Genomic DNA, 12046 nt, shown 5'->3' with positions numbered 1-12046 from the left:
GAAATTGACCATAGAGTTGCACTGGAGGGCCTAAAGATTCCTATGGAAACACTTCCCTGGGCATTTGTAGGTCTTCCAGCATAATAATAATAATAATAATTTGTTTTATTTATATACCGCTGTTCCAAAGATCATAGCGGTGAACAGCAAGTAAGCTAATTAGCAAGTAAGCTAATTTGCTCCCAACAGTCTGGGTACTCATTTTAGCGACCTTGAGTCGAGTTTGGGCCCTTTTGCTGGTCTTGAACCCGCAACCTTGTGGTTTCGAGTGAATGGCTGCAGTACAGGCATTTAACCACTGCGCCACCAGGGCTCCTGGTGATTCTATGGCCAGATTCTGGCAGGTGTTGGCCACAGAGTTCTGCTAGAGGACCTAGAAATTCCTAGAGAGGTGTTCTCTCAGGTTAAAAAAAGTACTATTTATTTGTTTGCAGTTTTTTCCGCTTTCACAATGGTCCTGTGCCCCTAAATACAGCAAATGTGGAGGGAGAAAAGTGTGTGTGTGTATACATATATATATGGACCTGAGCAGGGAGATAAAGATAGTGAGATTTGGAGACATTCATTCACAGGGTCACCATGAGTTGAATTGGACTCAAAAGCAACTAACAACAACAGCATACACACACACACACACACACACACACACATATAGAGGCATATGTATTTTGATTTGTGTGTGTATGTATATGATTGATATATATATATATATATATATATATATGTAATACAAACACACAAAGCAAAATATATATGCCGATATGTGTGTGTGTATATATTTATATATGCTGTTGTTAGTTGCTTTTGAGTCAACCTCGATTCACACACATACACACATATATAATGTGATATATACACACATATATGAGATTTATATATGTATCGTACGTATTCACAGACTTGAAGCAAAATGTGCATATATATATATATATATATATATAGTTGTTGTTAGTTACTTTTCAGTCAACCACGACTCATACAGACTGGAGGAGGCATTGTCCCCATCATCAAAAAAGGGGAAAAAGAGGATCCCAACAATTATCGTCCAGTTAGTCTGACATCAATAACAGGAAAGATTTTAGAGCAGATCATTAAACAGAGAGTCTGTGAAAATCTAAAAAGCAATGCCATAATCACAAAAACTCAACATGGGTTTCAGAGACAGAAGTCATGCCAGACAAATCTAATCTCTTTTTTGGATAAAATTACCAGTTTGTTAGATGAAGGGATGCTGTGGATATAGTATATCTTGACTTCAGTAAGGCCTTTGACAAAGTTCCCCATGATATTCTTGCAAACAAGCTAGTGAAATGTGGGATAGACAAAGTAACTGTTACATGGATTTGTAATTGGTTGACCGGCCAAACCCAAAGGGTGCTCAACAATGGCTCCTTTTCATCCTATATCCACAGCATTCCCTTCATCTAACAAGGTGGTAATTTTATCAAAAAAGAGATTAGATTTGTCTGTCATGACTTGTTTCTCTGAAACCCATGTTGACTTTTTGTGATTATGGCATTTTTGAATTGTAACGCCCAGAACTGAACACAGTATTCCAGGTGGGGCCTGACCAGAGCAGAATAAAGTGGCACTATTATTTCCCTTGATCTAGACTGGATGGCCCTTGCAGTCTCTTCCAATTCTATGATTGTATGATTGATGCAGCCTAAAATGGTATTGGCCTTTTTAGCTACCTCATCACACTGTTGACTCATATTCAACTTGTGGTCTACCTGGACTCCTAGATCCCTTTCACATGCAGTCTCCTTAAGCCAGGTGTCCAAGTAAACCACAACTTGAACATGAGTCAACAGTGTGATGAGGCAGCTAAAAAGACCAATGCGATTTTAGGCTGCATCAACAGAAGTATAGTGTCTAGATCAAGGGAAGTAATAGTGCCACTCTATTCTGCTTTGGTCAGGCCCCACCTGAAATACTGTGTCCAGTTCTGGGCATCACAATTCAAAAAGGATGTTGAGAAACTGGAGCCTTCCTTGGAAGTCTTTAAACAGAGGCTGGGTGGCCATCTGTCAGGTATGCTTTGATTGACAGTTCCTGCATGGCAGGGGGTTGGACTGGATGGCCCTTGTGGTCTCTTCCAACTCTACGATTCTATGCTTCTATGCTTCTGTTACACACACACACACACAAACACACATACACATTGCCAAACTGTTTAAGGATATAGACACTTTCCTCTATGTGTGTATGTCCGTGTAAAGGTAAACGTTTCCCCTTTTACAAGGTTGTCAAGCCTTAGGAAGTGTGTTCCACTGTTGAACAGCTCTTAATATTAGGAAGTTCTTTGAGGTGAAATTTCTTTTCCTGTAGTTTGCATCTGTTGCTCTGTGTCCTATTTTCTGGAGCTGCAGCAAACAAGCTTTCTCCAAGAAGCCAAGAGTGAGGTGGAAGACGTTAACAGACACAAGACTTAATGGGGGCTATAATTTACCAGATTTATACCTCTACTATCAAACCAATATCTTAGTCTGGCTCTCAGATCGGATCAGACTTAAAAATCAAAAGCTTCTAAGCCTCTAGGGATTTAATTTACGCTACGGGTGGCATGCACACCTTAGGTATAGTAAAGATAAGATACACAAAAACTTTGAGCATCACTTCATCCGAAAATTGATCTTTGCGATATGGAAAAAAATTACTCAAAGATACCAGGTTGGTTATCTCCTCAAGAGGCTTTATTAGAAAGAACAAAGATAAAGAGCAGATAGCTAAGATATCAGGATTTGTTAAAAAGAACAACCAACAACAATACGTAATGAGATCAATAAAAGAAATTCCAGAATTTGAACCAAAAACCCACTGGTTGGTCTACAGCCAGCTGTTGGAAAGATATAAATCAGACAAAAAGGAATTTGATTTCGATCATCAGAAAAATGAACTAGATGAGGTTTTAAAAGAAAATGTATCCAAACATGTTGTCCCCAATGGGGACCTGTGCATGCGACTGCACTGCCTTCGTTGTCCCCAATGATAGTGCATGTATGCAGCCACACCACCATTAGGGACAATGGGACTTGAGGTCCCATGGTTTTTGTTATTCTCAGGAGGTCTGGAACAGATCTCCTGTGGATACTGAGGTCCCATTGTATATTCCGCTTTTGAAAAAAGGCTTCTTGCTTAACAAGTGGAGATGTCTTCCAGTTTGACTGGAAAAACTCAAACAGTCAATGCAGCTGCTTTTACACCCATTCGCAGCTATGACAGGCCTCTCCGTCGTGTATGAATGTTAACAAGCCTGAATCTTTGCCACAGAAGATTTAGATTGCAGTCCTGCACTCACCTACTTAGGAGTAAATAAGGCTCACTGAATTCAGTGGGACTTCTGAGTAAGAGTGTTATTCTGTAGGGCTGTTGTCTTAAGCATACTTATCTGGGACATTCCCAGTGAGCTCAGTAGGGCTTCTGAATAGGATTGCATTTCAAAATACTGACCTTCACTGTACAAATTTAATTCAGTATATTCAACTAAAATATCTCTGTAAAAGTAGATTCAGAAAGGGGATATGGATTTCTTAATAATTTTTATGTTTTTTGCAGATTCCAGAAAATAAGATATGTAAAATTTCACAGAAAAATGTGCAAAACTACAACGTGTGTGTGTTATAGGTTTAAAACTATTCATATACTTTTAGTCTGCTTTTGGGGCTATTGCAAAAGTATTTCTTTTTCTTTTAAATGACTTTTTACTTTTCACTTTTCAAGAGAGTGAAAGGGCTTTTTTCATTTCAGTTTAAAAGGTCCAGAGAAACTGAGCCTTAAATATCAAGTTTGATATTTGTCATTTAATGCCAATTTTTAATACTTGGCATTTAATGCCAGTTTCCCCCTCACATGTGTATTGTTAGAAGCTATTATCACTTTTATAATTAGGCTTTATTGTTTATATTTTGATACATTACAATGGACCTTCCACACTTACAGGGGTTTGGGGTACAAGACTCCTGTGAAAGTGGAAAAACTGCACAGTAAAATACACTAATTTTTTTTACTTGGGAAAGCTTCACTAAGAATCTCTAGGTCCTCGAGGGCAGTTCTGTGGTCAAGATCTGCCTGAAGTTGATCATGAAATTGGCCTGGAGGATCTACAAATGCCTAGGGAAGTGTTCTTCTAGGATTCTCTAGGACTTCCAGTGTGACTTTTGGCAGATGTTGGCAATAGGGTCGTGCTGGAGGACCTAGAGATTCCTAGAGAAAACATATTCATCAAATCTGCAATAGTCAAAGCTGTAAATGTGGAAGGCCGACTGTAGTTGTAATAAATAATGCAGTAGAGAATATGGTGTTTATTTTGTTTTTTAAAATGATTCCTAGGTGATTGCAATACAGCTCTCTTGCCTGTGTTTGCTTATTCTGAGCCTGTATACGACCGACTTCCAGCTTCTGTTCCAGTTTCTGTTCCAAATGGCTATTCAATTAAATACAAATGTAAACCAGGTTTTGCAAGGATCCCTGGAAGAAGTGAAACCACTATATGCATCAACGATGCTTGGTCACCAGTGCAAGATGTTTGTGCTGGTATGTTGTTGTTGTTGCTGCTGCTGCTATTATTATGATATTTATTTATATCCCACCCTTCTCCCAAGACTGGGACTCAGGGCAGCTTACAACATTAAAAAACAGTACAATTAAAATCTACAAAAATAGTACATTAAAATAGACCGAAATTACTACAATAATTGCATATTAAAATATCAAATACTTTAAAAAGATTTTTAAAAATGTTTAAAATACATTAAAACAGTATAGCACCCCAGGCCATCCTTTAAAAGCTCTCTGTTTTGAAAGCCTGTCTGAACAGGAAGATCTTCACCTGTTTGACAGAATGCCATCAAGGGGAGCCAGCAGTACTGGTGTTAGGAGTGGGCTGCATGTGACACCCAAGGCTGGTTTTGTGGCCCCAGATATCCTCACTGTACCTCCACATTTATTTTTTGGGAGAAACATTTTTTGGTGAAAAATGCGCCTCTCTCAAATTTCTAGTTCACTTTCCTTGTTTACAAAAAGGTGAATCTTGGGTCTGCAGTAACCTGGAGAGGACAAAAATGTGCACATGTTCTGGTGGTTTTTTCCCCCAAAATAGTTTTAAAAATGATGGTGTATCCTTCAGTCATAATTTTTAAATTTGGGGCAGGTAAAAATGTCTGGAGACAGCACATTCTCATGCCAGACCAAAGAGAGCCATGTTCCTACCCGGGTTTTTTTTTGTGCTCCCCTCTAGGAGGGCAATTTTGTTACGTCCCTTATTATTCTTCACCTGTTTTAAACACTGGAGAGACTGTAGTTTTTTGTGGGTTTTTTGGGCTATGTGGCCATGTTCTAGAAGAGTTTATTCCTGACATTTCACCAGCATCTGTGGCTGGCATCTTCAGAGAATGCTGACCTGGAAAAGAGTGGATATATATATACTGCGTGACCCTGTGTAAGGAGGAGTGATTCCCATGTTAATCTGTGTATTATTCTGTTGTTGATAGCAGGGCCTCAGGGTGGGAGGATATGCAAAAGAGGATTAGTGTCTGTTAATTGGTGATCTTTGTCTACTAGGAAAGCCCCTTATCTTGGATAGTTTTTCATTTGCATTTGCTGATTTTGCTATTTTGCAGCACTGGTAACCAAACTTTGGCGGGTTACAGACCACCATAAGGGATGTCCTTAGGACGTCCCATTTTGAAAAAGGGGCATCTCTTCCAGATGCCCCTACTCCTATTACGGACAGAGTCCGTAACAAATGGCGGCGGCCTTTCCACACGGCCGCCACCATATTGACATAGCGGACGCTGTGAGTCCGCACGTCGCGCCCTGGAAGTGATGCCATGAGTGCGCGACTAGCGCCTCGTGACGGCTTTTCCGGGGCCCAGGAAGGAGCGCGATTTCCGCGCTCCTTCCTCGGAGTGTCTGGGAGCTGCGCGGTTTGGCCGCTGCGGCTCCCGGACTCTGCAAGCGGCGGCGGCGGGAGACCGCCGCAATCCAATGGTATGTAACATGCCTTTGTTTACTTTAAGGGTTTCTTCTTTCCTGTTGAAGATATCTAAGGATTTGTTATTTCAATGGCTTCGCTGTGCATTCTGACCTGATAGTTGTTGGCATGGTCCAGAATTTCAGTGTTTTCAAACAACATTTTATGTCCAGGATGGTTTATAACATGTTATGCTACTGCTGATTTTTCTGGCTGACCCAGTCTGCAGTGTCTCTCATGTTCCTTGATTCTTGTTTGCACACTGCGTTTGGTGATCCCTATGTAGACTTGTCTGTAGCTGCATGGTATGCGGCAAACATCTGCGGCTGTGAGAGAGTCTCTCCTGTTCTTCATTAAGTGTAGCATTTGCTAGATTTTCTTGGTCAGTTTGTAAACCATTTGGTGGCTGTGTTTCCTCCCCATTTTCCCTATTCTGTCTGTGACTCCTTTGATGTATGGTAAAAATACCTTCCCTTTGGGTGGTTATTTGTCTTCACTCCTCTGGGTTTTTCTGGGCCTAGCAGCCCTTCTGATGTCTGAGCTGGAATAACCATTCGTCTGTAGAGCCTGGTCTAGGAGCTTCAATTCATCTTCCAAGAAGTGGGGTTCACAGATGTGTTTTGTCCGGTCTACCAGTTTTTTTCCTTGTGCTTCTTTGTTGTCCTGGGTGATGGTTGGAGTTCTTGTGCAGGTATCGGTCTGTATGTGTAGATTTTCTGTATACTGTGTAGCCCAAATGTTGGTTTGGTTTGCAGAAGACTAGGACATTCAAGAACAGCGGTCTTCCTTCCTTTTCTTTTTCCATGGTGAATTGGATTTTAGGGTGGATGTTGTTCATTTTTTTAATTTTTCCAAAAAATTTATTACACCATGTATAATACATATTATACAATCATGTTTCATATTATAATTTTCTCCCCCCAACTCCCATCCAAATAAGAAAACAGCATAGAGAAATTTACAATCCAATCAAATTAACAATCGGTTTCAAGATATAGAAAATATTATTGATTATATTGTTAATGTCTTCATACCCCATTTTACCTTTCACATTCTTAATTACTATTTCCCATTTGTCTTCCCGTGGTTCTTTATTGCTTTTCCCAATATATTTTAATCTTCTTTCCCTAAGGAAGTCGAATAATATATATTCTTTTATATATTTAAATAAGTAAGCCTTGTTCCAATTTAATTTGTTTCTCCATCGGGTGGATGTTGTTCAGATGGTTCAGACATACAGCCAGATCTTCTTCTCCATGGCTCCAAATGATGAAAGTGTTATCCACATATCAGAATCATGTTGTGGGCTTTTTTGGTGCTGTTTCCAGGGCTTGCTTTTCAAAGTGTTCCATGTAAAAGTTTGCTATCACAGGGTTCAGAGGGCTTCCCATTGCTACCCCATCTCTCTGCTCGTAGAATCCATTGTCCCATTGGAAATAGCTTGTGGTGAGGCAATGTTCGACCAGGGCTGTGATGTCTTCTGGAAAAGTTTGTTGGATGAGTCTCGTGGTGTCTGTTATTGGGATCTTGGTGAACAAGGAAACCACATCGAAGCTGATTAGTATGTCTCTGGGTTTTAGCTCAAGGTTGTTGATTTTTCCTATGAAATGAGCTGAGTCCTTGATGTAGTGGGGGGTTTGTCCTATATGGGTTTGTAGTTGTGTGGCCAGAAACTTGGCCAAGTCGTATGTGGGGGATCCAGTGGCACTCACTATGGGTCAGAGTGGAATGGAATCCTTGTGGATCTTGGGAAGCCCATACATTCTTGGTGAGAGAGCCTCAGATTTGCACAAAATTTGTCTTGTGGTTGGCTGAACTGAGGAGTTTTTGATTAGGGTGTTTGTTTTCCTGGTGATTTTGTTGGTTGGGTCTTGTTTCAGTTTTTTGTATATTGCAGGATCCAGGAATTCCTTGATTTTTTGTTTGTATAGTTCTGTTTACATGATTGCTGTGGCATTGCCTTTGTCTGCTGGAAGAATGATGATTTTGGGGTCTGAATTGAGGTCCTTGATGGCATTTCTTTCTTTTTTGGTTATGTTGCTGGGCGGTGGTTTTGCCTTGCGCAAAATCCTTGCTATTTCCCCTCTTATCTCTTCTGCTTCCTCCTCTGGGAGATGTTGGGCAGATTCAACCTGGGCAATGATGTCTTCAACAGGAATTCTGGGGGTGATTACTGCAAAGTTGCCCCCTTTGGCCAGGATGGATGTCTCCTCTTTTGAAAGTTGCCCTGTGTGAGATTGATGATAGTCCATGATGCATCCAGTGAGGGTTTCAGCTGGTGCTTATGGCATTTGTTGAACTTTTGTTTTTGTCTTTTGGTGTGGTTTGCCATATCTTTTTCCATTTTCCTGTAGGTGATGTTGTCAATTTTTTCCCAATCCTGGGTGTTCATCTTTTGACTGAGGCCTGCCATTAGCAACAAAACAATATACTTGCAAATCACTCCTCTTTTCCCAGGGTGATACAGTGTGTATACACACACACACACACACACACACACAACACTTTTCTAGGCAAGCATTCTCTGAAGATGGCAGCCACAGATGCTGGTGAAACGTCAGGAAGAAAACTCTTCTAGAACATGGCCACATAGCCTGAAAACCCCACAAAAAACAATGGATGCTGGCCATGAAAGCCTTCAACTCCAAATTGGAGAACCCTGGAGGTAAGCCATCTTGCGCTCTCTGTCTACTCTTGGCCATAGTGGGAATTCTAACCTTATAGGGAAACATAATTAGATAATAATTTGTCACATAATTTTTTCATTATGTTGTAAATCTACTATACAAAGTTTATTCCATCCTGGAATATTCTGTACAAGGTGCATGTGTTTGAAAATAACGTTTAATTTTTCAGTGTATGAAAGGAAGAGGCCAACAATTCTCTCAGAGCATTGTTTCATTGATGGTTCCAATAATAATTGTATGGAGTTCAAAAGTGATGTGTTCTGAAAAACTCTTATCCATAATTTTTTGAGAAAAATAGTCAGCCTCTGATCTATAATTAGAATGGACTATACAGTTCTTTCTTAGATGTAAAAATTGGCCATAAGGCAAGTTCTTCAAATGATGAGGAAGACAACTATGAAAATGTAGAACTGAGTTTCTGTCTCTAGGTTTCCAGGAATGTTGAACACAAATAAAATGATTATGAATTATGATTACTATTGTAAACCAGAACACGCAGAAATCCAGTATCAGGATGGAAATAACAAGAAAACTTTATATGTGAATTATTTCAATTCCTCCTGTCAAAAAGCTGATCACAAAGATACTTGTTAAAAAATAATTCTGCCATCCATAGAATTTGAAACAATGTTGATATGGATTAATGCCAGAATTGAGAATATGAACCATCTCCAAATTGGTCATGTATAAATTGCCCATGGAAGCTTCTTTAATCTGAAAGAAATACTGACTATGAATCACAACTTTGTTTCCCAATTAACTTTTTAAAAAGTCTCTAGATCTTTTAGAAGTTGAGGTATGAGGTAAAATGTTTATCTAGTATTTTGACCATTTATTTTGGAAGCAGAACATCTACTCATGAAGTCTTTCTCAGCTTTATCACAATTAAGTGGTATGACTAAAAACTCTCTCTCTCTCTCTCAGAAGGATGTTTTGGTTTATTTTAAAGTTATTATTTTGGTTTTTCTCAGGTTTCTCCTTTTTTTAAAAAACATCTCTGATGTTTAGCATAGCTGTGATTGGGAAGTAGTAGATCAACTTACACATATACCCCTGATAGCTACAAAGATGAGAGTAAAATCTTTACATTGTCAATTCATAAAAATAAAATTCAGCACTATCAAAGCCTTTTTACAGGGAATAGGGCTATGACTGGCGTATTCTAGCTCTGAGGAATAGTTTATGACTGTTTTGGTGTGGGAGGTACTGTATAACTATTGTTATCTATTTTCTTAGTATGTTGGCTTTTTCTAGGGAACTCCAGGATGAAGGTAGTGAAATTGATCATAGCAGTTATGCAATTTGTTAAGAGGTATGTAGTCAACGGGCAGCTTGAAGGCACATACACCCACGGCCACACCCAGACACAAGTATGCTGTGTGAATAGCTTAAAGAGTGTCTGCAACTCCCCTATAGCTTTTTAAGTGGCTACTTGCTGTTTTTTGGTATTATTTCAGTCGTATATCCACTTGACACATGAAAACAATTCTTTTTCCAGCGATAGAAGGCAGGACTATCCTGTGAACGGGTCGGCTTCTCTTTTCTCGCTCTTTCAGGCAGGAAGTGCTAAAAAAACTTGCATATAGCCACCACTAGAGGGAGCCAAACCCCTTGGAAGCTCCAGTTTCGTTTCCTGCCTTTGCTCTGCTCAGACGTCTTTTTTGCAGCTCTCTATCTGCCTTTTACTTTTCCTTTTCTATTCTAATAGAGAGGACATGTCTGGAGAGTCCCTGGACATGTTGCGCAAACGCTCCATTCATTCTTTCAGCCTGGAGGAGGAAGAGACCAGCCACCCCAGCGACAAAAGGGCCAGGTCAGAGGAGGGAGAACCCTTGTCTCTGCACCAGTTAGAGCCCCTCCGCACGCTTCCCTTCTGGGATTGGGACCGAACCACGGATGACCACCAAGTGGACCTGCGCGTGAGTACCATCCCCGCACAGCCGGACCCTTCCCTACAAGTCCTTCCTCCAGAGCTTGCCACCTTCATCACCTCCTTGATTTCTTTGCAAGCAGCAACATTATTGGGCCATCAACAGGGGGTCCCGGTCTCCTCTCTATCCCCAGGAAAAGCGAACACTCCTCCTCTACACCAGGGAGACCCTTCCCGCCAACACTCTCCAGTGGTTCTGGGTGTCCCCCAACAAGACAGTGTCCCCCCCCCCCCATCCTCCCCTGTTCCCCACTCATCCCTGGACTCTATTCCCTCCTCTGAAAGGGGTATATTTGTCCCCAGACAAGCCTCTTTTAGGCGCCAACCTCCAAAAGGCGGGAAAAGTCTTAAGGGTGCCCCTTCTAAACGCGAAGACAAGCGACCAGCGCCCTCTGCTGCCCAAACCACCAAAGCCAAAAAGTCCAAACCAACTCTGCCTTCCCATTCCTCTCTTGAAGAGGATGATGCAGACATTGTCAACTCTCTTCCCCAACCAGGGGAGGAAGGTGAACTATCCTTAGATGAGCTATCTGATGAAACTCAAGGGGATGACCTCTTACCACCATCTTCTGCCAGACTGTTTGTCGCTGATGACTTCCAAATATTGCCTTAAAAAGCCATTAGAGCCCTAGAACTCTTTGAACCTGTTCCCACTCCACAACCACAGGACACTGATCTTCCAAAGGGAAAAGGAGAATCATTCCCTAAGCCAGGGTCTTCCACCTCTGAAGTCCCTTTCACAGCAGATTTCATGAAGGTGGTCAGGTAAGAAGGATTCAGCGACTAATGATTGCCTCCATAGATTGTGTTCCTTGGGCTCGTTTTCATTCAAGGGAGCTCCAGTGGTTCTTGCTGTCATACCAGAGTCACATCATGCTCAAAATCAACAAGAGACTGACACTCCCATCCACAGTCAGACATTCTTTTCAATGGTGGATGTCCAACAATCTCATAAAAGGCCAAATGCTTTAGCCTCCTCAAGAACTCCAACTGAGGGGCTGGGGAGTGACAAAAGACAACTCGGTTGCTCAAGGAAAATTGAATGTTCATGAACGATTTCACAGTATAAATTTCTTAGAACTCAGAGCTATACAACTGGCTCTGATGTCTTTTGCTCCTCAAATCAAAGATAGCTCTATCCTGGTCAGGATGGACAACATGTCCGCCAAAGCACACATCGACTGACAAGGAGGAACAAGGTCTAACTCTCTAATGAGAGAATCCCAATTGCTTCTGGAATGGTCAGAAAGACATCTTCTGTCAATCAGGGCAGAACACATCAAGGGAACTCTGAACCCAAGGGCTGACTGGCTCAGCAGACAAACATAGACCAGTCGGAATGGCATCTTCATCCCCAGGTGTTCAGGTGGATAACACTCAGGTTTGGAATCCCACAGATAGACCTATTGTATTTCCATTAAACAATCAGGTTCCGCACTTCTACTCCTGCTTTCG

General features: G+C 41.1%; 1 protein-coding gene across 3 annotated transcripts in view; it reads left to right on the top strand.

Annotated features, from left to right (window-relative positions):
* LOC149315937 (complement component receptor 1-like protein) overlaps nucleotides 1-12046 on the top strand; it is a 44411-nt gene that overhangs the window by 1100 nt on the left and 31265 nt on the right. For all 3 annotated transcript variants that reach the window (XM_089514456.1, XM_089514459.1, XM_089514458.1), the window contains exon 2: nucleotides 4333-4536. In XM_089514456.1, the coding sequence (XP_089370582.1) occupies nucleotides 4333-4536 (204 nt within the window). The remainder of the gene's footprint in view (nucleotides 1-4332; nucleotides 4537-12046) is intronic.

The sequence above is a fragment of the Sceloporus occidentalis genome, unplaced genomic scaffold (assembly GCF_023333645.1).
Source record: "Sceloporus occidentalis isolate IW3139 unplaced genomic scaffold, rSceOcc1.0.p SCAF_3, whole genome shotgun sequence".
Classification (NCBI taxonomy): Eukaryota; Metazoa; Chordata; class Lepidosauria; order Squamata; family Phrynosomatidae; genus Sceloporus; species Sceloporus occidentalis.
This window is presented reverse-complemented; position numbering and strand designations above follow the sequence as displayed.